The sequence below is a fragment of the Homalodisca vitripennis genome, chromosome 5 (assembly GCF_021130785.1).
Source record: "Homalodisca vitripennis isolate AUS2020 chromosome 5, UT_GWSS_2.1, whole genome shotgun sequence".
NCBI classification, from domain to species: domain Eukaryota; kingdom Metazoa; phylum Arthropoda; class Insecta; order Hemiptera; family Cicadellidae; genus Homalodisca; species Homalodisca vitripennis.
Genome location: NC_060211.1, coordinates 126,920,464 through 126,948,150, shown reverse-complemented (window position 1 = coordinate 126,948,150; position 27,687 = coordinate 126,920,464). Strand labels below are relative to the sequence as shown.

Genomic DNA, 27,687 nt, shown 5'->3' with positions numbered 1-27,687 from the left:
TATAGACAGTCTTGGCAAGTATAACTATATTGTTTATGATTTTTAATCATGTAAGTTCTTCATATATTTTATGTATGCTTTTGTGGCAGAAAGAGAAAATATATACATTTATTATTAAAAAAATAAATAAAGCCGTAGTAAAGGTGTAAATTTAAAATATATAAAACTCAATATTAAAAATATTTGATAAGAAGCTCCTTCTCCCCTTCCGCATAATGTTATTAATTATTAGCCCTATGACCTTCCTCCAGTTAGTGTAGAACGTGTCTAAAAACCTCTTGGGAGTGGCACGAAACTTAGCAAACACCTGACTGTGACTAACTTGTCTTATTCTCTTTACTCAGTTATGTAATTTGTGATAATTAATTGTGCTTTGTTGCTATCGTATGATGTGATGATAGGATCGGACTCTTTTGGAATGACCCGGTTCAGTCAGCTTAGATCATAGCCGGTTATCAGCCGGATCTTCAGACCTCTGAAATCACGGCTTATTTGATTACCCTAATGTAAGCGTTGAAATATCTTTTCTTCAGTTATAATATTTAGTCAAATGACTTCAAACTTTGAATCCTATAAGTAATTTTACACTGTATAGTCTTGTAGATTATAAACGTTGATTATGTTTTGTGTTTTAGAATTAAAAGTACAATTTATAAACATTTTAAAACAATGTGTTATTGTCAATCCAGTATTAATTGTTTACTATGTTTATAACTTTTAGTGTATTTGTATTATATGGTACCTACCTTATTGTAAATAAAAACCTCGTACTTCATGGAATGCGACATGTATATTTATTCATTACAGTTCTTACAATAAAAATATGTACTTCTAATAGTTCCGAAGGGATATTTAGATATTAAATCATCTGAAACAGGCCTTGTCTGGCTAATAGTTCACTCAGATCATACGATCACCAAAACAAAGTTAATTTGATAACCAACATTGGTCACCAAATGATCCGGCTCATTTGGTAGATCATCTGAGTCGGTTCAACTCACCACCGATCGGACCGGATCAGTGAGGCGGTTCGCTCGCTCATGACTAATGAGCCGCCCGAAGCCCGTCAGTCCGTCAGTCAGTAAAAAGACAGACAGCTAGATATAACTGTCAGGAGTGATTGGAAAGTTGATTGAGGTTAGGCTTACGTTGTCCTTTTTGCACATCGTAATTGTGAAAAATAGTTGTTTTATAATCGTGGTTACGAGTTTCTTAAAAAATACGGCCGATTTATTGTTTGTGTTACGGAATAATTTGGGTCATCATAATAAAAACGATGCACCGGTGCTAATCAACCTGCGGTTGCAACTTTATTATTTTAAAAATATAGCCTATTTCCTACAATTTCAAAATGGGAGCTCATGTATCAAGAAATGATTTTGAATGGACCTACACAGAAGAACCTCATGCTAGCAGAAGAAAGGAAATTTTAGGTTAGATTGTATATTAATTAATAGGAATGCTAATTATTTCTGACAATGCATTCTTAATATTACTTCCATTTTTAAGTGCTTAAAAATTATTAGATAGCTTAATTTAGTTTAATCACCTATATTTTTATAAGCCTGGTAGGCTGCATTAGAAATTATTTATTTTGACAGATTTTCATCCATTTTTGGGGATTTTTAAAATAGGCTAATCTATGCATTTTCTTATTAAATTAATATTGGGCTGGCAGTATAATACTGGTGGCGAGAGAAAAGAAGAGACCTGGCCCGTGCCGGCGCACAGCTGTGTACTAGTGTGTTGCCGCACGGTAATTTCAGGCGCTTTGACCCACAGCCAACCTGCGAATTGTTTATCCGAGCAATCGAGTTATTTGTTTTCAGTAATGTGGCATTCCTGCAGAGTGTGACTCATCTTAAATGTTAAATTTTATATACATAAAAGCACTAAATTTACATTATACATATATGAACATTAGTAATTGTTATCTTAACAATAAAAAAATCTGGTATCAATTTACAATAACGTGACCATGGAAAGGTATGTTCATTTTTTTTTCCTGAAAACTACAATTTTTTCCTGAAAACAATAGTGAAGAAAAAATTCGTCGGCAACGAAAATCAAAGGAGTTACGATTTTTTGAAATCCTCTGAAAACTGTTTTTGACAGTACCTCTGGCAATTTTACTGAAATGATGACGTTAATCCTGTCAACTATGCCTGCCCGCTTCGCACTGCTTGCTCTTTTAGAAAAAAAAATTAACTCGAGCTTGCAAAAGTCGAATCCCAGATCACGTGATGCCCCTGATCCTTAACCCTCCAAGTGTTGTTCGACAAAATTTTGTTGGTTATTTTCCATCCTTAATGCAATAATGCCCGAAAGGCATCAATATAATACAATGATATACTTTCCCCCCAGTTTATATGCACCTGTGATAATAATACTTGGCTATAAATGCCCAACCCATGAAAAAAAGTCCATTTTTCATGGTCACGGTATTGTAAATAAATACCAAAAATCTTTAATTTCAGCAATTCATTCCTTTAATTATTGTTTGTTTACAACCACTGTAGAGCCTAATTATTAGAATTTGTTACAAACATAAATTTTGCTCAATTTTAATTTATCAAAACAGTAAGTTACCGACATTTAAATGATTTTATAAAACATAACAATTAGGCCGCAAATCAATCAAAACAGTGAAACAATAATGGAATTACGAAACAAGGCGCGGCAACATACTAGTAGTAGCGCCTGCAATTTTCATATAGGCCAGAATCCAGGTCTCTTCTTTTCTCTCGCCATCAGTACTTATAAGCAACCATTATGACAATTTAATCAGTGAACCAAATTATAGATTTGAAATACCTAAACTATCAAATCATTCTTATTATAGTTATTTACAATTAATTAGTTATTTACAAGTTGTTTTTACTTAAGGGTAGGGTACGATAAATGGACCCGGTTTTTTATATCGAAGAATGTAATCATCGATACCTAATAATCGCATCTCAAATCCTAGACTATCAATCGATATAAAAGTATCTATAGTCTTCAATAACAATCATATATTTTAAATTAAAATAGGCTATAAATTTAATATTTTCTGTGATTAAACAAATTATTATAACCAAAATTAGGAAAACTGAAGACGACCATATTTGTTCCTCTCACAGTTACAGTTGTTTCTTTCCCACAAATTTCACATAATGGGTTTTTCTGTACGAGTCCCACATGTTGGAAGTCACGAAAAAAATGTCTTATCATCTTTCAAAGCAATGTCGTGTAGTTTTCTAAAATTAACTGCCATTTTTAATAATCAAATGTTACTTATATAAAATTGAAATATTACATTACGAGTATTATTTGAAAGTGTTTACAGCTTTTGATACAGATTATTTAAAGTTAATTGTTCAAAATAATTAATCAGTATCGATTGATTACATCGATGGTTATGATTAAGTAATATCGTTTGCCAATTTCTATATAAAAAACCGGGTCCGCTTATCGTACCCTACCCTTAATTAATAACAATATTGTTTAGATTAATTCAAAGAGTGTAAAATCATTTGTGTAGTATATGAGTAATTGCCGCAACTACAATGGTGATGAAAATAATAAGAAGTAATTTTTAAACCGCTTTATTTGTTACATTTAATAAATTATTTGCTTTTAAACTCATCATTAAATTACCTTTTAGGTATGTAATTTAACTGAACTATAGGCTACCATAATATGAAATACCTGTAACGTAAATTGTTTTGCAATTTTGGTTTATTCAGTAGTTTCAGTAGTTTAGTTAATCAGAAGCATTGATGATTTGATTGTTGCTATGGCCTACTGCCCAATTCTCTTCTAATAACTTCTTAAATAGTTACACATGAAAAATCAACAAAATATACAAATTGAGTTTGTAATCATTTACTGAAGGTAAATATTTATTTTAACCAATTGACATTATTTGTTGTTTTTTCAAAAGGAAATTAAAAAAGTCAATTAAATAACCAACTAAAAACATTTGTTTGGCAAGCTCAAAATAATTTTTAAAACCTTTTAAAACGAAGTAGTAGTTAAATGGGCTGGTAGTAATTGTTCCGGCTATCAGTAAGGGCTACCCTGTAGCCTACTGATGGGGGCGAACAAAGAACATTCCTACGCCTAAAGTCCAAACTTCCTAGTTTTTATAAGGGCTTCTATTACGTAAAAGCTAAATTATTTACAATCTTGTTAAACTTTTTCATAAACACAAAATAATAGTATGTATCTCAAATACTGTGTGACTACTTTCATGTTAAAATTATTACAGGACTTCATCGTATTTTATCATAAGTGCTCTCGAGATAGCTACAGACACAAACTTAAGGATCCTCCTCCTGGCCTAAAATACAAGTGTTGTCCAGAAAGTAAAAGATGTTTGAGACTAGCTCTGCAGAGGGTGGGCTAGAGCCGTATTTTGCGCATCAAACATCAAACTGTGGTACTGGGTTATCTTTGTCCCTCTTAACTTTCCTCACTATGACTAGTTTAAATGTGCTTTGCAATTTAAAATTCCACCACTTGTGAAATGTGTTTAGTGATTAGGTTTTTGTTGCTAAAAACTACAAACTGGTGGAAATCCACCACCAATATTGTGATGTTTATGGGAAGAAAATAATGATTGAAAGCAGAGTGAGACAGTGGGGTATTGATTTAAAAAATTGTCCCACTAAAGTTCAACGAGGATCACAGTGGTCATTCTAGCCAGGTTACTGGAGACCACATAAAACAAAGGCTTGCTGCATCACTGAGTTTTCTTGAAGAATACAATAAACATGCAATGAACTTCTCCCACTATTTCTTTGATAATGTCTGCAGCTGCTGCAGTCTGTGAAATTGTTGTTCTGTGATCTAAAGCAGGATTCTGCAGTTGCATTTTTTAGAACAGGTATAAGTTTCTGATATTTCTGATCATCTATGAACAAAATGTCTTACAAAAAAAGCCATCATAACTTTATATTAACATAGAAATTGAGCATCGCTTACTATAAATATACGTAATGGGAGAAAGAGTTTCCTCAGCTGATGTACCTTGTTTAGTCATCAACTTTATGACAGTACTGTATTACATTTTCCACAGGAGTGACTTGATCACTGATCACCACTGTTTGTAACAATAGAATAAGTCAGATAGTGAACTGAAAGTCAGGCTAATGTATTGCTTACCATAAACACCTGTCAAAAGAAAGAATTTTCTTCAATGATTTGCCTTGTTTAAGAAATAACTTTATAACAACTCTATATTCAATTTGCTCAAGTCTGACATGATTACACTTCATCATTCAGTAACAATTGGATAAGTTAGATAGTGAACTGAAAGTCAGGCTACTGCATTGCTTACCATAACATCACAGAGAAGGAAGAATTTTCTTGAATTATTACCCTTGTTTAACACTTTTACCGTATCATGAAATTACAACCACTTACAGTATCATCCGGTCTCACAGACCTGAGGAAGGTTTTTGGCTGTTTTTGGGCTATTCTTGTTTTTTAGTTCAGATTTAAACACAAAATATATTTACAATTCTTCTTTGTTGATAACAAAACTACAATTAATATTTTTTAAATTTTTATAATTGCAAAAAATTATAACATTTAATAATTTGGGGAATTTAGGATGGAAAATAATATTCTAGAATACTCGTATAGTATAAAGCTGTATTTACAAGTATCGGAAATACACATACATTTTTACCAGAGCAATTAAAACTTAAAAAGACATAAGTACATACAAAAAAAGTATCCACAGATTTTAGATATTCTGAACACATGAAATGCACAACTATCTGCTGCACTCCAACCAGATGGGTTGTCAGCATTTGATACATTTGTAATTGGTTTTTCTTTCCTTAGCAGCTGGGCACTTGGAACATGTCTTCCGTTTTTCCAGTTTGTCACTAGGAACACATTCAATAGGATTTGAAGCTTCTGTTTCTCCAACGTATTCCGTGATGACGCGTCTAATATCTCTTGGCCAATTTTGAACTTCTAGGCGTCTTGTCATGTGAGGCTTTATAATTTTTAAGGTCAGACGTTTTATGAATTCAAATCTTGTAATGAGTGGATTGTTACCTAAGGCTCTTGCTCTTGCAGTAGGCCCGGGTAATGGTCCCCTCCAAATGTTATGTTGACGTGTTCTGCGCTGCTTGGGTGGCTCCTTTCTGCACCATACGCTACCATCTTTCCCCCCAAAAAAGTCATCTTCAGATTCCTGAACCAATTAATTTTCGACACTATAGTGGATGTCATCTTCTTTTTCCAGTTGGGGTTCATCAACAGCAAAACTATCATCACTTTCACTTTGATTTAGTTCGTTATCAGACACTACATAGTTTGGATCTTCATCCGAATCGTCAACAGGTTCATCGTAACTATCATCCCCTTCAACGTTAAGTAGGAGTTGTAAAAGTCGCCCGTTAAATCTTTCATCGTTCACTCTTAAAATTTCTGAGTTACTCATGATTATAACAAGTTATAATAAAACATAAAAACTAATATATACAAACACGTAATAACTATTCACGCTTTAACCGTATCACCCGGTATGACAGACCGGTAAAATAGTTACAGTAACCGTATCGTTCGGTACAGTAGACCGTAGCACTCACAAAATAACTGGACTGATTCAAGGTCAAACGCCCTAGACAAACTAAAACCAATCAAAAACGGCTCAGGAGAGACCGGTTAACAGCTACTGAGCGTGGAGGGGGCAACCGAACACCAGTAGTGCCAATTTCAGAAACATAAAATTCCCCTCTGGTATCACAGACCGGTGATACGGTAAAAGTGTTAATCAACAACTATAACAACTCTGTATTCAATTTCCACTAGTTTGACATGATTACAACTCATCAGTCAGTAACAATGGGATAAGTCAGGCTACTGCATTGCTTTTCCTAAACATCTGTCATGGAAGAAAGAATTTCCTTAAATGATTTGCCTTGTTTACTTAAAAACTAGAATACATCTCTATGTATTTAAGTTTCCACAGGCGTGGGAATGGATGAGTGCAAAATATATGTATTTTAGTGTTTTAAGATTACTCACCTTGTAATATTCTTTTCAAATAAAATTACAGATTCCCCTGATCATTATAAACATGTTGAGATAAGAACCATCCAGACACCCCATGATGTGCTAACACAAGTTAACTCTACAGGATATATCTAATCAAGCAACAAAGCGAGTATGATTTTGGCTGAAGCAACATTGGTTGCAATATAGGGTGCATTACTTTGGTTAAAATTAAACAACTATAGTTCCCGGCTGCAACCAGCAATTTATGATCCAGGCACTGATGAAACTCTCTTATGTTAACCCTCAGAGCACTAAATAACAGTCCTGTGTATCTAAAGACGATATCTAACTAAGTTATTCGCTTAGCTAAATTTCAATTTATCATCTTATTAGCTATGTAATACCCAATGTGAAAACACTAAATACTAAGTAACGTTTCTGTGTGTCTAAAGAAGACTGTTAACTACTGTGTAGTTTGCTTATATCATGTCAAGGTGTAAGAAGAGGCTTTCTGTATACAAAGAGAATATCAAGGACTATAATTTTATAGAATATTAAAGTAATAAGAGAACTAATGTATATGTTTTTAAATGTAATGATGATTTATACAAATACTGATCCATTTTCAATTATTTTATATAAGTGCTAAATGTATGATCTGAGATGATTTGCTTTGTTCCAGAAAAATATCCTCAAATAAAGAAGCTGTTTGGTCACGATCCAAACTTCAAATGGATAGTACTTCTGATGGTGCTAGTACAATTTACTATGTTTTACATAATGAAAAATCAATCATGGACTATGATATTTTTAGTAGCCTATTGCTTTGGAGGTGTTATCAACCATTCATTAATGCTCGGTAAGTCATAGCTAAATTTATCTTTCAATTACAACTTTTACGTACATTGCTGCTTCAATAATATTGACATTAGAGACAATATGATTAATTTTGTGGCATGCACCGTATAATTGGAAATATTTTATAGTTTTGAATCTTACCCCTAGATCTGGTATGGGAATTTCCTGTACAGGTACAGTATTATATGACTAATAGTAATGTATTGTTTTAAATTCAAGCAGTACTCCAAATTTAACGTATTATATATCAGTGTTCAGAATGAAACACAGAAATGTTTTAAGCATATATATATATATATATATATATATATATATATATATATATATATATATATATATATATATATATGCTTAAAACATTTCTGTGTTTCATTCTTACTTAGAATGTTTATATATATATATATATATATATATATATATATATAACATTAAATTTTTTTAACAAATAAAAGAGTAATGATAAAAAACGTACTTCTATATATTTTTCTAAAATATTAATTTTAAATATTGAATTTACAAATGTAGTATATTATTGCCTTATGAGCCTAGGCTTTCTGCCCATGTAGGCTCATTTCCTAGGCCACTTTAATTTGATGAGTGTAATATTTTCATGTTTAATGTTTTTTAAGTACACATTTAAATATTATAGTAACAAGATAATATAGATTTGATAGTAAATGTGCTAGCATGTAAATATTTTTGGGAAATAAATTATGATTTGATTTGATTTTGATTTAGCATAAAGTAAGTAATATCTTTAATGGCTTATCTGTTATGAACAAATGGTAAATAATGGGAAAATGCATGTTTAGCATTCTCATTCAACCCAGTTCAAAATATAGCACTCTCGGTTTGTTAAAAAAAAAAAAAAAAAAAAAAAAAAAAAAAAAAAAAAAAAAAAAATTATTTCTGTAGAAACATACTACAAATTAATAAAATTTATTCAAAAGCCTAAAAGAATAATATAAGTATATTTTAATTAGAAATTAATTAAAGAACAAAGTAATTAACATTACATAAAAATATATCTGAATTTTCAATATATACAGAACAATATATATATTATATATTGTTTTCATAAACACAATAACATCCGGCTTACCAATGAGCGGATTAGTTTGACATTGGTTTAATCTAGTGGCCAATTTCTCAACTTTCATGTTTCCGTGCATATTGGTTTGTTATTGCAGTTGCCACTGAGCCCAGGGTTGAGTTGTGGGCGTTTATTTACTGTCAGAAATTCCCACCTTATTGCAATGGTCACTCCTTGATTCCCGGTAACACTAGTACTGCGGCTGAGTTAGCCAAATTACTGCTTCATATGGCTATATTTTTCCGTATTCATTCCAGCAGGTGATATATGCCTACTGTATATATATATGGTCGTCACTTTATGCATCCCCTACCTCAGATTTAAGGATGAAACAGGAAGTGCCAAGTCTATCTGCACACTCAGGAGACACTGAAAAAACGGGAGGACACGTATGAGTGCCCAACCTGCGGTGGTGCTCTTTCCATTTATCCTTGTTTATAATAATTTCACACGAGAAAAAATATTGAAATTTAAGTTTGTAAAATTGTTTAAAATGTAAATAAACATGTTTTGAAATACTAAACCTTTTTTATTAAAAAAAATATAATGTCCATAATCTTGGGTTAAGCTAATTAAATATTATTAAGCTTATCAGGTAAGTTTAAATCAATCTATAAATATCTCACAGTTTTGTGAATAAACACATAAATTCTAGTATTGATTATACTTATTCATATGTTACTCTCTAATAAATATTTCCTCAATAGTATTTATATCTTAAGTACTTATGCAAATAATAAATATTTCAGCTATCCACGAAATAGCGCACAATTTGGCATTTGGACATACAAGACCTATGGCCAATAGATTGTTGGGAATGTTTGCTAACCTGCCAATAGGACTGCCATTTTCAATAACTTTTAAAGGATATCACCTTGAACATCACAAGGTAAGTTTACTGTTTCAAAATGTGATACTTTAAATAAAAGAATTCAAGTGCAAGTTGCAGATATTATGTTTCTTCACTAGGACGTTTATAGAGGATGATGTTTAAGTTTTATTCAGGTATAAATATTCAACACTTAACCTCACAGTGTCAATTGGTGTTGTTTTTAACGACTAAAATGTATTGGTTGTAAAGGTCGTATAAGTAAATTAAATGGCCAAAGATACTTAAATGGAAAGTTAAAGACATCTTTTTCTCTTAGGACAAGAAGCTGAGAAATTGAATTTAGTCTGTAAAGAACCTTTACACTGATTCTGGAAATAAAGGATATTCTGGATGGGTAAGTTTAGGAGTAGGAGTCGTCTCCTTTCAGATTCATGAGAAAATATTATGGGAATTAATCTCAATCATGTTTCCTTGGAAGAAGAGGAGGCCAGGTCTGTACCAGCCTCTCCAGTTAAAGCAAGCAGGGGTGGCACGCCCTTATGTCTAGACTAGCAACTGCCTTTAAAAACACTTGGAAGCCACCAACTCCAACAGTCATCTCCCGCAGAAAAAGTAGACCTATCAATCTATCCTTGCTGCTCAATCTTTTGACATTTTCGGTTAGTGGTGTGCTTCTGTACATCCATAGAGTTGCCCAGATTTAATTGACACATCAGTTTTTCATGTACACAGTGTAGGTTCAAATGGAAGCTATAAACCAGAATAAGTTCATCCTTATTGGGGATTCTAAAAACATAGTCTATACATATGTTGGTCTTTTATTTTAGGGTCTGAGGATGAGTAGGTTTGTCCTGCAGTTGCCTTCCCTCAGAATGGCGTCTAATCTTCTCTCCTTAGGTAGTCTGTGTTTTCTCATGTTGTAGGTGTGAATACAGGACATGGACTCCTAAGAAATTATCAGCACAGTCGACATATTTTTCTGGGAGTATCTGCTCTGATGACCGGGAGAAACTGCTGTACACCAGTTCTTTAATTGTTTTTTAATTGCCCTGCAATAGCAAGGAACCACTATGAAATCTTTGATAAGCTGGACAGGGGTGGTGAATTTCTCCAGGAGGGGGGGGGGGGGAAATCATTGTTTTTGGCGATTTGTAGTACTGCTGAAATTGTAAACTAGTTGACCTCATGGTATGCTTTGGGGTGCGTAAGATGCCTTTGAGGCTTAATTGCATGGCAATAGACAGCCCGTTAGAAGAAGATCCTTGATTTTCTAATAACCTGTTTCCAGACAACATTAGTATTAGCTATTACTTGAGCCTTTTCTCTAATCTTTCTTTCTTTTATACATTTATAGATTGTTTTTATGTATAATATATAACTATAAAAACTTGTATTTTTGTATTCACAACTCATTTTGGCATCATTTACCATATCTAATTTTTGTCTAGGTTGAATTTGAAACTTCTTATATTGTAACAAAAGTACAACAAATTATGTAAAACGCAAAAAAAAATAATTTTTTTTGATCCAAGTATATTTTCTATTTAAAAGTTTTTTTTTTTTTCAGAAAAAAACAATTTGCTCAATTTTATACACACCATAAATGACTAACTGAATGATTGCTAAATAACAATAGACATTGATTAACTGAATGAGCGCCGGCAAAGCCTATTACTCAAGGAGCTAGAAACATTTCTTTTCTGTCTGTCTGTCCGAACGATATCAAAAAAATAAACTGACCTAAAGATTTTAAATTTTGCATCAAAATTCATTTCTAAATTTATCATAATAGTTTCTATGATGTTTCATTTTTGTGTCAACTTCTTTTCTGCATGTTTGTCTGTATATATGTCTATGAAATGAACTATATGTATGTCTATCTATCTGCAGGACATCTCAAAATGAAATGAACTATAGATTTGAAATTCTGTATGCAAGCACAGCGTGGCGAGTTTACACAACACACGTGGTGTGGTGTACTCCTATCTTGTATATATTTAAACAATATATCTATTTACTACTGCAGGACATCTTGTATATATTTAAATAATTTGAATATCCACCTCAGTCCAAGCACAGCGTGGCGTATATTTTAAATAATGTTTACACCACACAATACACGTGGTGTGGTGTACTACTCCTATCTTGTATATATTTAAATAATGTGAATATTCCACCTCAGTCCACACAACACACGTGGTGTGGTGTACTACTCCTATCTTGTATATATTTAAATAATGTGAATATTCCACCTCAGTCCACACAACACACACGTGGTGTGGTGTACTACTCCTATCTTGTATATATTTAAATAATGTGAATATTCCACCTCAGTCCACACAATACACGTGGTGTGGTGTACTACTCCTATCTTGTATATATTTAAATAATGTGAATATTCCACCTCAGTCCACACAACACACGTGGTGTGGTGTACTACTCCTATCTTGTATATATTTAAATAATGTGAACATTCCACCTCAGTCCCTAATCAGTGTACAGTGTAACCCCCATATTCAGATGGGTCCAACAGAAAGACACATGTTTTAATTAAACTGTTTTTATGTTGAGAAGTATCACACATTTAATTTCTATAATTTTTATGTCAAAGTTATAAAATTGTTTATAAGATGGATTCTGATAAACAAAACCTGCATATTCAGAGCTTCCAGTGCAGCCTGTATCTCAGAGTGGCCTTTAATCAAGATCTGACCTTCTTGCTTTTAAAGAATATTGTTAGTTTTACTATTTATTGTTAAATGATTAAAAGAAGGCAAATGTTAGTACAAATGTCCAAAATCTACAGTTTTACTTCGAAAGTTATAAAATTGTTTGTAAGATGGATTCTGTTAAGCAAAACCTGCAGTTTCAGAGCTTCCAGTGCAGCCTGTATCTCAGAGTGGCCTTTAATCAAGATCTGACCTTCTTGCTTTTAAAGACTTTTGTTAATTTTACTGTTTATTGTTAGCTCTACTTATCTGTGAGAGTTGTGCTTGCATCAACTTAAATTTCAACATATATATACATACTGAAATTTACAACAATTATATAAACTAAATTAATTACTTCCTGCTAGTTCACAATTAATAAGCCTATTGACCTTCACTGAGTAATGACAATTAGGTCTGATCTGGTGATATGACACGGTATAATAAGCATATAATAATAACACGCTTGTGACGGAAAAATGTCTGTTCTCTGAAAACTAATCATTGTATCCGCTAGTTATTGTTTCATGGTCTAGTGTGAAATTAGACAAAACAAGAGAAATATGAGTCTGAACAAATACGCAGATTGCAGTTTAGTTTTATCACCACATTAAATATTGATGATAATGTGTAAGATTTAGATTCATTAATAAATCAAGATGTCATCATACATATTTCAACTACCAGAAAAGATTAAAACCAACTTGAAAATAAACTTCCTTTCAAACTTTTTATATGCTTTTTTTTGTTTTCTATATACAATTAAAGCAATGTAGGCTATATTTAACTCAAGATTTTTTCAACTATATTTTCAACTATATACATATATTGCTTTTACATTTATAGTGCACCACATTCATTGGTTTTTAGTAGTGATTTCCTGTACTGAGGCCTATTGAGCTGTCTAATATGTCATACAGCTTGTGATATACACAGTTTTACACTAAATAAAAAGTTTATTCTAGTAATGTAAATCACGGATAAACTTGATGCGTATTATTATTTATACTTTAAATTTATTAATAGTATTTATTTTTAAAAGTAGGTTTTTTCATTATAACATTTCCAATTACTCTCTAGTAATGATGAGAATAAAACTATTTCGTTTTTAACTGAGTTAAAATAAATATAAATTAGAATATTGAAATGTAAGATTTCATCCATTCTAAAGGAGCTATGGCCATCCAATTTAGGCGCATCAATGTTTTGGAACTATGGAACGTGTTAACAAGTCTACAGTAGATAAGGATTCAACTGTCCAAAATTTAAATTTAAAGCTATTAACACCTTAAAGTCCATATTTAGAACCCATGGACCTCCCAGCTGGTTCTTCAGACTCCCTGGTAGACAGTACCAAATAAGATTATCTTCTTTCCTTTTAATTTGTTCATCTACACTAGCGTGCTTAAAAAATGTAATTCGATTTAATTTCACTCTTGGGTATCCCTTCTGATTGATATCCCAAGTTCTCAATTTTCATAGTATCCTGAGTAATTCATTTCAAATGAACATTTCAGGTATCTTACAGTCAAGTTTTTATCATAAGTGAAAAATTTAAAATCTAACAATTTTCTGTAAATGTATGTTAAATTATGAGAGGTATGCAAAGAGGTTGTATTCTTGTATATTTCAATTATTTGTAATGCTAGATCAAAATGAACAGCTGTCTGCCTGTGTGACTAGAATACTATCGGCAGACTGTAGTGTGTGTGTGTGGTAACTGAGTATTTGGGTGTGGTTGTCAGTCAATCTCACTTGCTGATAAGATAACCAATTCCTTTCCAGTTTCTTATGTTTTGTGTTAGCCTTGTGTAATGGATATAATACAAAAAAGGAATAAATTCTCCTATGTATGTTTGAATATAAGTACTTATGTATAATGATAAAAGTAACAAAAGCTGTTACATCCTTTGGGTGTTTAATACAACTGTGCGTTTTGTTATCTTAGTAAATACATTATACATTAGTACGATACTAATTTTTAACAAATAGTTACATTTAGAAAATGTAAATAGTATGATGACTGGAAAAAGATGAAATCTGGATAGACGAGTCTTTATTTAACATGAATTAATGACGTATTTAAATGTTCTTCAGCACTTTACATGTTTTCTTTTGGTCCTCTATATCATATACAAGCTATACTTTCAAACAAGTTTTGACCATGACTATTACAAACAAGCTAAACAGCTCATTAGTGAAAAACTATGTTGTAGAATATCAGTTTAAATTGAATTTGTTATAAAAGTTATAATTTTTTCAGTGTTATGTAATCAGCAATGTATTTAATTGGCTGAACATTAGTAAAGCCAAGATGTTTCATTTCTATATTGGCAACATTGAGTTTGATGGTCGTGCATCCCCCCCCCCATGGGATTTGGTTAAGCGGTAGTGAAGTCTAGTACTAGGGGTATCTATCGAGAACGAATTAAGCTGTGAAGTGAAGTTGGAGTGAAACTTCATTGTTGCATTGGTAAGATCCTTTTAATGGAATTTCCACATCTGGCTAGGATGTATTCAAGGGTATGCCCATTACCTATCAGCAGGGGGGACGAGGTTGTATTATGCAGTCCTCCTGGCATAATTACAGGTAATTTTTAATACTTAGTTAGTAGGCAGTAGTTAGTTCAAGGCAGTTTTTCATGTACAACAAGGAGAACTATATCCCATCAGGATATTGTTAGGTGATGTCTATAACCTTGAAATCTAGCGAAGATTGTTATGGAACATTTGGATTGGGTACCGAAACCTTGTTTTCCCAGGATAACAAATTCAATAATAATTACATCATCGTGTATGACTTCTTGTCATTCAAGGGAGCATTCATGTTATACATAACAGTAATATGTCTAGCATTTACAATTCAGTGAAGCATAATTATTCATGTTCAAAGATTTCAATATTTTGATGTTTAAACAAATGAGGTTTATTATTTTCCATTAATCGCCTGTGTGTCATTTTAAACTGAAATTGTGATGATATGATTAGATAATCATCTTTTTTTGTTTTGTTTTCAGTATCAAGGAGATGAGGTGCTGGACACAGATATCCCAACTTATGTAGAAGCCAAATTATTTTGTACGACATTTGGAAAGTTTGTGTGGGTATTGCTGCAGCCACTATTCTATGCATTTAGACCTGTGTTTACATACCCGAAACCTCCTACTCTTCTGGAGGTTGTTAATGTTATCATACAGCTCTCTTTCAATGGACTTGTTTGCTACACACTCGGTAAGTGAGTTAATGTTGTGATAGTCAGTTTAATTGTCACATTAAAAAATTAAGGTTTTTTATGTTAAACAATACAATACTGGAATTTTGAAAGTATCGTACAGATAAAAAAAATATTGTCTGTTCTACAATAGTTTTTTTATTATTATTGTAGATGATAAATGCTATTTAGAGATTTTAAAATGTTTGTAACCTCAACAAGCTGAATTCAGTGATTTCTTTAATTTATTGTACAAATGGAATTATTATCCAATGTAACTTAAGTCATGGACTTAATTCTTCAACAGATAACTTAAAAGATTATGGATACACAAATAATTAAACTTGACCTTTTTTATACAACATTTTTTTAAATAATATAATGTTATTGTTGAATATAAAAAAATTGTTGACATATCAAAAGATGTATAAATGGTATAACAAAATGAAGAGCTTGGAGATTCTATTTCATGTTTTGTACCTAAAACTTTATAAAATTAGACAATACAAATAAAAACATTATTAAGTTCTTTTAATTAATCTACTGTACTATATGATAAGTATTCCTTAAAATGTTGAACAAAATTAAAATTAGTCATCTTTAAGAAGCAATAAAGATATCAGCAAAAATTAACTTGTAACTAAATCTAGAATCACTCATTACAATAGTGGTTGAATTTATTTGGTGTCATTAAAAGATCACTGTATTTTTATGATTAAGATGTATGGCTGTGGTTAAAATCTATTACACAGGCTAATATAAATAATTAACTACAATCATATTATACACGTGTGATACTCAAGCAAATACTAATATGGTGGTATTTATTTATTACAAAAGATTGTGTTGTAGTAAACAATTGAATGATGTTGTATGTGCAGGCGTGAAGGTCTTGGTTTACATGTTAGCTGGATCACTGATGGCCATGGGTCTACATCCTGTAGCTGGACACTTCATATCCGAACATTACATGTTCCGCAAGGGCTTCGAGACCTACTCCTACTACGGTTGTTTGAACAAGATCACTTTCAATGTTGGATATCATAATGAACATCACGACTTCCCATTTGTTCCCGGCTCCAGACTGCCAGAAGTAGGAATTTTATTTTCTAATTTATGGTTTATTAGCACATACTTCACTCGCAGTTTCTATGCAACATTCTGTGTACTTGTTTGAATAGCTCCCACGATTTCAGCAACACTTGAACTATTTTAGATCAATGTTGACAAAAACTCCAAATTTAAAGTCCAAAGCTTTCTTAGTTAACGCACTTGACATTTAAAAAATGGAACTAGTTTATATATCATGCATCAGGTACCGATTTTTCAGTGTTCATGATTAAGAGGAACAGAGGTTAAGCAAAATCACGAGTAATTCTTATTTCAGATTTTTGAATTCTAGTTTAAATTAATCCTATTTCCAACGCAAAATTGGAGTTTGCTATTTTGCCATAGGAAACAATATAAATAGACCTATATATATAATTTTGTAATGAGGTTGGATTCAAAACAGTACAGTTTTCCAAATTGTATGGTTGTAGATATTGTTACTGAAAATTAATAACTAAAGTCAACATCAATAATACTAAGACATTTCAATACTTATTTACATTATGACAGCTGTCATCCATATGTAAAGATGATACATGATACAGTAAAGTATATGTTCTTGCTTTCCAATCCATTTTCGCAATATCATACTATTTCCTCGGTCCAGTCTATTAATTATATCAGTACTAGCTTTTACCTGCGGCTTCGCACGCAATTTTTAGAACTGAAGTCCTTATAAAAAGCATTTATGATGTAATATGATGGGAGTCCTACAAACATTTTAAAACGTAAGTAGGCATACATCAGTTAGATATTATTAAGTTCATGGTAAATAGAATCAGAGTTTAACTTAATTATTATATCATGTTTGGCACGTGTAGGAGGAGAATTTCTGGTTCTAATTAATTATATACATAATGTCACAGCTGAATCTGCCTTGTAATCCCGTTCAAGAAAACACAAATCTCGGATCACACAGGTCTCGGAAACTTACTTTGGTCAAAAAGCTTATATTTCCAGTCCTTGTCATATATTTCAGGTCTAAGATTTTTCCAGTACCATAGTAGAGTTTGCCTTGTTGTTCTGACGACGAAAAAATATATATACTTACATAGGACTGAGATGCCTACTTCGGTTAAAAAGTGCCTACTTAAGACCGTTTAAATTCACTTACCTACTATGTCACAGGTTAGCTTGCCATATTGCCTCGATTAGAATACTATATACATTTGATTATGTAGTTCTCTGAAATCTATTTTGGTCAAAATCGTGTTGGCATAGTTGAGTTTGCTAGGACTGAAAAGCCTATTACTACCTAGAGGGAAGTCCTACCTACTTCTTATGTACTTCTGGTATTAGGGGGAAATCCTTATTAAGGTTATGCAACATTCCAAAATAATCGTTATTAAAGTTTTGCGTTACACTTGTTTTTTGGACTGTAGCCAGGGAAAGAATGAATCGTTAAGGTATCTTAGTATTCATTTCTCTGTTTTTTTCCGTAAGCCATTGTTAAAATGTAATATCATAATGTCAAGGAAGCCCACCAGTTTAAAGTAACTTATGTGAAAACATTCATAACTTTGTTCATTAAGGTTAGTTTTATAACAGTATTTAATGCATTAGATGATTTTAATTCGTCACTGGTGCAATCTGGAGTAAAATTTATATATTAATGTTTTATTTACTATCTGCATTACACTACCGATCAAGCACTGTTTACTTATTATTGATAAAATTTAAATGTAAACAGATGTTTCAGAAAGTTCAGAAAGTTTGTTGAATTATAGCTGTCAACAGCTGTTTAGTGCCAGTTTAATTTGAATTATGAAACGTTATTACGTTTCGTTCTTATCATAACATTCGAATTTAAACAAACTAATTTTTCAATTTGAATTCAACTTTATTTGGTGAAATGAATGTGTTATGGGTGGTAAAAAGCACTCTAAATGTTAATTCAGACCAAAAGCTATACCTGTTCCAAATTTCAGCACAATCCATATAGCAGTTTCAGCGTGATTCGAGGACAAACCTCCAAACATTCAAACTTTCGCATTTATAATATTAGTGGGATGGGATTTATATACCTAATCAGTATCGTATATCTCATTGAGAATGATGTCTCCTCGACAATTTTCTGTCATAAAAATTGCATTTAGTGTCTCGTACATTGCTTTGTGATTCCACTTGCTATAATGGCAAACACATTGTGCTCGCTTGTTTCCTAAAATTGTAGTCATGAAGTTACAATTGTTGAATCAAGCTAGTGTCCAGTCTCTCCATTTTTGTTCCTTCAGCTACTATAAATATGCCGTCCTACAATATCTAAGGAAACCAAATTCAGTACCTTACATGTATACATTCCCAATTTAGCTGATTAAGTAGAATACAGAATAAATTAATTGGTTTGTCTTGTTGCCACAATGTTAAAATAAAAAGTGTTACTTTTGTTATGCTTTCACTCTATAAACAAATTGTTGTGTAAACAAATACACAACATAATACAATGTTTACACAGAGCATTTGATTACATTTAACAGATTTTCAGTTCACATTGCACAACTTTAAAGACTAAGATGGGAAATTTTCATGTGATTTATTTTTGTACTGTATATTAACACGTTCGCTGCGGGCCACTGTCCGGACAGTACCATGCCCCTTGCCAAAACTGCGGACCACTGTTCGGACAGTTGTGTGATCAATCCTTGCAGCACTCTGCTATTTCACCTGTTACATGCTTCGATCTTGCGGTAGGTCTCTGAAACTTAAGTATACTTACTTTCTGTTAATTCAGTTCTGCCTGGAAAATGCGGTTCAACTGTCCGGACTGTGTCAACGGAACATACGACTTTTGGCTTGTTTATAGCTGCTGTCTAGCGGACAATAATTAAATGTTGTTCCTAATTCCTCGTTCCTAATAAATTACTAGTATTCTTTTGTTGGCGTGTTTACTAGTATTAGTTTTGTTATTTCCGCGGATGTGGTATAACTTCTTATATTTAGAATGGATGAACAACCGGGTCCAAGTGGTTTAGGAAGATCTTTCTCTGACGATGAGTCGGAGGTTATGTTTTCTACGCATGAAGAGGAGTTTGAATCGGCAAGCGATAGTGAAGACAATGATGATGCCCCACCTGTATGGTTGCCACTGTACCACCTGTATGGATTGAGGACTGGATACTAGAAGAAATCAAAGGTTATTGGTTGATGCACCTGGTGACGGTAAACCAAGTGATTTTTTCAATTTATTTTTAGAAAACATCGTGAAATTTACAAATCAAAACGCATTGTAAATAGATATCATATTTAAAACAACTTTATCAGGCAATAACATTCAAATTTACTGAGTAAAGATCAATAAATAATTCAATTAGTCCTTTCAGTGCCAGACAATTTTTTAATGTTATTCAATAACGCCAAAGGTATTTCTACAAATGTTATAAAAGTGCCATACGATTTTTAGCAATTTGCTTACGGTTATTATATGTAAAATGTCATAACTGTTATGTATTGGCGAATTTTTATAATTTTTGTTTGGTTTTGTATGGAAATGTGTATATTAACATTAAATGTACTCAAAAACTTCTTATACTTCAAGAAAAATAAAAAATAACAGTAACGTTTTTAAAAGAATTTCTGTTTTAATTTATAGGTTTTACACTCAAATGAGTACTCACAAGATTCTCACACCAATAAAGTGAAGCACACTAAAATCACTTTATTTGGAATATGTTGACTAATTTCAAAAGAATTATCACTCAAAATAAAAATACTATAACATTTTTTTTAATGCCACTAATTTTTTATGAGGAACTAAAATGCATATCTCGATTAGCAAATGTCCATTTCCTTTACTGAGTTTACTACTTTTCTTATGACATAATGGTAACACTACAACACTAAAGGATTGAACAGAAAAGAGTAGTCCCAACATGATTTTGGCTATCTAAAAATATTTATATTGTAAAATAAATATCAGTTACAAAGTTGTCATTTAGATACTCTACCTCCACTACTCTTCTAAGAGTATTTTCATTCAGTGGGGACCTTGAGTGATTTATAATACTTGACTACACACCCAAATTACTAACACACTATTTGGTTATATTATAATTATAAACAAATGTAAACATGCCTAGAACAGAGCACTCCCCATAACAGCAGATTAACAACTATGAAAACGAAGCATCTCGGCTACGATGTCAATGACGACCGACCAACTTGATCATAAACTTTTGTCATTGCTACTGATAGATCAGCTGTGTTTTTGCACTATGTTATATGCTTAACAGAAAGTAATTTTATTTTTAATACGAATTGATATAAAATACACATCAAAATAAAATGTATTGCATTTTCTGAAAAATGTCTAGTAACTCCGGTTACCCGGACGTTGGCATTGACAGGGTTAAATAAAAACAATTATTATTATCATCCTTTCCAACCAATAAACATTATTGAGAGTGATCAATATTTCAATACATGATCTTTTATTTGGTAGCAATATACAAGATGTTCAACACATATTTATATTAATATATTATTAATGGTTTGCTAGCATAATAATAATTTAAATAATATTTGTGTATGTACATAAACTTAAAATTAAACTTTTTCATGTTAATGGTGTTTTTAGGTGAAGAGAATAGCTGCAGAATATTATGATAATCTCCCTCAACACCATTCTTGGGTGGCTGTTTTGTACGACTTCATCATGGATCCAGAAATTGGGCCTTACGCAAGAATAAAACGTAAACACAGAGGCCTTTCTACTTGAAATTGTGTTTTACTTACATCAAAATTACTAGTCTTATAAAATGTAATCACTAAAAAATTCATAGTTTTAAAATGTGTATAAATTATTGTTATTGCTTAGTTTATTAGTTGTATTTTATTTATTTTTTGAGTAACTATAAAAAATATGAATTTAAATGTAATGAAAAATTAATGCCTTTATTATGATTTTGCTGAATAATGAATAACGCATTTGATCAATAATATATTTAATTCTTTGCTTATTTTTTAGATATAATTTTAAGTGATTTTCAAGCAATGGCTTCGTGAGTACAGGGTCGGTTTTAAATATTTATACCCATTGGACTAAAAACATTTGTAGCTCTCTCCGCCCCGCCCCCTTCCTGTTTCATTAATTTAGTTAACTCAATCTTGCTTAAATTTGCGATATTTATTTTTACTTTTTTATTTGTATATAATTAATATAAAAATTTAAAGTACCATAATTTCTTAAAAAATTGTGTCATTATTCGTTTGGTTTATCATCAACCCTACACATTATCACAAGCACAAAAAATACTGACAGTGTATTTGTAAAGATAATCTTTATTATATTACAGTGAAAAGCAATACACTTTCTATTCTGAACATTATTTTATATTAATATGAACATTATACAATTAAAGAAAATAGAATTTTATAATATGAAGTTTTTAGTACTTTAGCTACAAAACTGCTTATGTCTTTAGCAAATTAATGCACATAACAGGATAAATTATTGAAATAGAATACTACTAGAGCTACTACTGTTCATTACGTTTTGCTTAGATAAAGTTGCGTTTTCCAAAAAATAGAAAAATGGTTACTGGAGATGAAACAATAATGTGGCTGACGGACTTCATGTAACTTGTAGCTTGAATGCCAATCTGACTTGAGTTGTAAACAATATAAACCGATCTCTAGTTATTCATGCAATTCTTTTAAATAGAGTTGAGAATGACAAGGCTGTGGCCAATGAGGAGCTCAAAACGTTCAACGAACTTACAGTTACAATACACACTGGCACCAACCATCACCCCTTGTCATGTAGAGAAACATATAATTATTCATTGGTTCTTTTGAGATCATTTCTACACATAGTTTACCTTCATGTTACATTAGTACAATTGTACTTTAAAAGTACAATGTTCTCTCTGCAACTTGTAAACATGTTTCCAGGCTACCGTTTCTATGCAAATTATATTTATTTTTTCCCAAAGGTCAACTGCCTTTAAAAATTTACCGCACTGATCTCAGGTCCTTGTTTAACCGGCCCTGACTGCAAGCTATCTGTGTATTAATGTAAATTATTTAAACACAGAATTGTTAGATACATTTGCATTATTAACACAATGCATGTATTATTTGTTTAAGTGACAAATCTACCAATAATGACAACCCTTATAAGACAGTGTAAAATACTCATTTAGTATAAAGGCTCTGATTTAAAATGAACACCGTTGGCTGGCACTGAGAGTGATAAAGTATGACGTTGCTCATTGACACTATATTACTGGTATTAATGAAACTTTATTTGCTTTAGCATTAACAGAATTATATAGAACACTGGACTGAAATTGTATTATAGTACTAAAATATCAAAGCAAAATATTTTTGTAATGATTGAAATTTTTTAATGTTTTTAAGTAGGTTTTCTACAAAGATATTATGCATTTATTATTCTCTCCTTTAAACATGATTTATATAAATAATTAATCCAGTTATAATTTAACTGAAGCTTTTTATTAAATTGTTGTTAAATATCAGTTTAGTTGTCTACAGCTACAGTAAAACTACATTCAAACTAAGGAGAATCTTTTTTTCTTTCTTTCTTGACTGTTTTTATTCATACACGTAAATTTAATTCTTAAACTTAAAATACAATAGTATGTAAGTAAGCATTAATATTTAAAAATTAATTCAAATTAGTCATAGTTTACTTATTGTTTTTATAAAAATGAATTGATATTAAATACATGACAGAAAATTAAGAATCAATGCTTTATTAAATTATATACATATTTACGTTATAATAGTTAACTAGTTTTAAATTACCTAAAGATTCTATGTCAGTATTAGTTATATCATGTCTTTAGTTGTAATCTTTTCACATTGGTGAATAATGAATAATATGTTTTGTTTCCATGCTAATCTTGTATTTTTATAGGTATTTAAATATATATGTACAATAATTTTTAATTACCCTATATATTTAAAATATACTGCTTTAAAAAAATCTAAAATATGATATTTATTTCTAACAAAAAACCATTTAAACTATTCTGTCAGTATATAAATTTAAATTAAACTCAGATTGAATTGACAATAATATTTAGTAATTGTAGCTAAATTATCAACTATGAACAAAACAGGCATATACTGGGTGGGTGAAAAGTAACTTGGGTATCATAAAACTGTTATAAATTATTTAATAATGATCCTGATTTATATATATATATATATATTTTATGTATGGCTATATATTTTGTATTTAATTTTTATACGTGATCAATTTATATTGTGACAAATATTATATATTTATATTTTTTAAGTCTGTCAAATAATAAATGATTTGTTAAGAAATCTATGTCATTTAATAATACATTAGGATTCATTTTGGGACTTTTGTAAATTTCAAAAATGTTTTAAAGTTAACATTAGATGACTTTATTTGCATGTGTGTAAAATTTCAAGATTGTTTTTGATACTTGCGTATGTGTGGCCAGTGTTATTTAAATGGTTAGCATATTTTTAATTTGATGATGTCTTCAGTGCTTTTATATGCTCATTAAATATAATATTTAAGGATCTGTGGGTGTGTCCAATATAGTGGTTTTGACAGTCCTTGTATTTTAGTTTGTATACTCCACTATTGTTAAATTTTGAATTTGTTTTGTTGTATGTTGTTAATGCATACTCTGTATTATGCCATATTGCCAACATGAAATCTGTAATATAACAGATTTTATAACAGTTTTATAATAACTAGTTACTTTTCACCCACCCTTTACATTAAACATAAGTATATATTTTAAAACCCTTGTAAACTCTTAGCAAGCCATATTTAAATTAAACTTTCCACAGACATAAAAACTAGACCTGTATAGTCAAATTTGATACAAGTGTCTAATATTATAAGAAATTAAAGAAACACAAAACCTTGATCATTTTTAATCAAACAACCCAATAATTTTGTAATTTTTTTTTGCTTTCAAGAAAACATATTGGACCCAGAACTAAACAAAATTTATACAGAAATTAATAATAAATGAAGCTGAAATTAATGAAAAAGTATCAAATAAGGAAAGAGTATCTATGACTTGTTGAATGTTAACTTAAAATTATATCTTTGTATTCACTTCCACCCAAAAATTAAAGCAACACAACGTTTTAAGTAAAGTTCAGTTTTAAACTTTTAAGTTTTTAAAGTTAAGTAAAATTAAACAAGTTAAAGTATAAAATGATGAACACACATTTTATATAGAATATAAACAAAGTATTTGCTACTATTACTAAACTAGTCTACTAGTTTTGAAAAACAGATTATAAAAACAAAAGTTCAGTAAATAATGATTAAAAAAAACAACCATTACGTACTCTGCACTTTAATACATTTGTAACCGGGAAATTTTCCCTGATCCACTACTGTCATTCGGATCCACACAACCACATCAGACTACTGTCTGGTACTAGATCTTTTTTCTTGTTCTTTTACAGTAAGAAAACGTTTTAAAAGTTGCATTGTGTTAAATATATAGTAAAAGGGATAAGATGATTTGTTTCTAAAATAGGTAGAGACAGATTGGCAACCATTTTTATTAACCAGCTACAGTGCTATTTATGTGGGACGACTGGCTACTGTAACAGCCCGAGTGGCGAGTCAGGGATGTCAGTTAGTCTTTGGCGATACTCAGGTGGCACACAAACGGAACGTTCGATCTGTAGGGATAGACCCAATTTACACCTTGGTAGCGAACGTGTTAAACACAAGTATTTGATGTATTGAATAAGCTGAAACTGACCTTTATTACTCTAATTCATATATTATAGATCCTATTGGGAACTGAAGATATACTCTCCAAACTTTAATAACAAACAAATTCTCGTACATTTTCCTTTTTGCTAACATTTAACCTTCTTTGGAAGAAGTTTGTTGTCAACTTTGTAAAACAGTGTGCAGACTGGGGACTTTGTCAATATATTTATTAATATATTCATTGTTTTCAATTATGTTCAATATGTTCTGTTATCATTTGTATGACGTTGTAAAGGAGCATCAAGGATTGGTTGTTTATTTATTTTATTAAATATTAAATGTAACTTTTCATGGCTTTGGAAGGTTTTGTCATCCAAACAAAACTTTTAGCTTTTGGTTTTGATTTTTCTAGTCGTTGCATATATTTAGTTGTACCATGTCAGAGTCAAATAGATATGAGACATTTCTTGTAGTGATAATTTTCTGTATACAGGGAGGATTAAACATAAAACTATTTTGTAGTACTAAATCGTTTAAGTGAACTTTAAAAAACAACAACTTGTTTAAAGTGTTGGATCACATAACAAAACATTGATTATGTATTTTTTGTTTTTGTTGTTATTAATTGAATAAGCATAAGTATTAAAATATTACTTTTATTTTGCTAAATTGAATTAAAAAAATAATAGATATTTAATATAGTTAATTGTAGACATGTTAACCCCTAAAGCGTGGCATACGGATTTGTCCTTACTATCAGAAATGCGCTGAACATGGTTTATGGAAATATTCATATTTTGGTTTATTGTGTACATTATAATTCATGAATGTGTTGAAATGCCTAAATGTATTGATATATAACTTTCGGTAAGCAAATTGGTATGTGTGTCGTGCCAAAAATAAATCAATAACCATTGCTATTCTTTTATTGTCATTTCATCTGACGATACTTGGCACGGTATGGAGATATATCCGTACAACGTACCTACTTATATGGTACATCTACATACACAAAACTGTCGCCAGTACCAGTTGAGCATTAAAGAACATTTGATTGCTTGTTATTTCTTCTTCTAAGAAACTGAAAATAAATTAAACTTGGCAAAACCTGAATTATTTTTAAAATCTATAAATGTATGCTTATTGAGCCTAGGTTAAATTTTCTTCTACGCTTTAAGGGTTTAAAACAAGGTTTATTGATATTTTTAATTAAAGTTGTACCTGAGTGACTTTAGTAACAATTGTCTACTTAATTGTAACAAAATTAAATTTGTAAAATGGTGTTTAGTTGATAATTTAACGTTTATTAATGATATTATTTTATTATAATATTTAAACACAAAACGTTTTTCTGTTAATACAGTTCAATCTAAACATTGTTAATTATTTCTCATTTCATTGTACTGTATATCTATCAAGAGAATATCAAAAATACAAAAATCAAGTGGTATAACAAAATATTTAAATCCTTTTAATGTAATTCTTTTCCTGTAAATAACTTTTTGATTTAGCAGATTGTTGCATCTCTTCTTAATTCATAAAAGCGTAAGATTATACAAGAAAAGACAGGTATCTAAATATTGTAACTTCTCTAATCACAGTAAATAACAAGCCTTAGTTTAATGCTATAAATTTATATACTATTACTGTGCTTTAGTCAGCTTTATGATCTGTAGTCAATTATGGTTTAATGTTACCAGTTTATTCTAAAGTTATAAAGCTTATTTCAAGCATTTATTATTGCATTAATATCTCTGTTGGAATATGTTATGTTCCTTTAAACAATTAATTAATTCTGCTATTGTGTTAAATACAAGCACGTGTTATTGCAATAGTGTTAAACTGCACAAATACATTTTTTTGAAAACATTATGTGAATTTTATTATTTTTCTTTCATTAACCCTTCAATGAATTGCGACGTATGTGGTACGTTTACGTTATTCCAATGAGCTCGCACCGCGACGTACGCGGTACGTTTTGTGACATTCGATCGTTCGTTCAGCAAATAACCGGTTATTTTTGGACTAATATATTCTAAACGCATACTCGTTTTAAAGCTACTGAGTTGAAATATCGAATGGTTAAGTTATATATCGATTTATTGTTATTGATTCCGTTTAGCAAAACAATCGATAGTAGGTCAGCTGATGACAAACAGTCACTGCGCAGTCCGAGTGCCGCCGGCTAAA

The 27,687-nt window shown here is 30.9% G+C and overlaps 1 protein-coding gene across 2 annotated transcripts; it reads left to right on the top strand.

Moving 5' to 3' along the window:
* Positions 1-349: 349 nt before the first annotated feature.
* LOC124362843 (sphingolipid delta(4)-desaturase DES1) lies at positions 350-23,672 on the top strand. Of its 2 annotated transcripts, none has more exons than XM_046817694.1 (6): positions 350-506; positions 7,682-7,858; positions 9,700-9,839; positions 15,508-15,721; positions 16,583-16,794; positions 21,385-23,672. In XM_046817694.1, the coding sequence occupies exons 2-6, from the start codon at positions 7,747-7,749 to the stop codon at positions 21,523-21,525; spliced, it is 819 nt and encodes a 272-aa protein (XP_046673650.1). In that variant the 5' UTR covers positions 350-506; positions 7,682-7,746; the 3' UTR covers positions 21,526-23,672. The 2 variants fall into 2 exon arrangements, with proteins under 2 accessions (XP_046673650.1, XP_046673649.1); XM_046817693.1 differs by lacking the exon at positions 350-506 and adding an exon at positions 1,068-1,433.
* The last annotated feature ends 4,015 nt before the right edge of the window (positions 23,673-27,687 follow it).

Coding starts and splice junctions, on each gene's coding strand:
- LOC124362843 (XM_046817693.1), top strand. CDS start 1,352: ATGGGAGCTCATGTATCAAGAAATGATTTTGAATGGACCTACACAGAA. Junction 15,722..16,582: donor ACTTGTTTGCTACACACTCG/GTAAGTGAGTTA, acceptor TTGTATGTGCAG/GCGTGAAGGTCTTGGTTTAC. Junction 16,795..21,384: donor CCGGCTCCAGACTGCCAGAA/GTAGGAATTTTA, acceptor TGGTGTTTTTAG/GTGAAGAGAATAGCTGCAGA.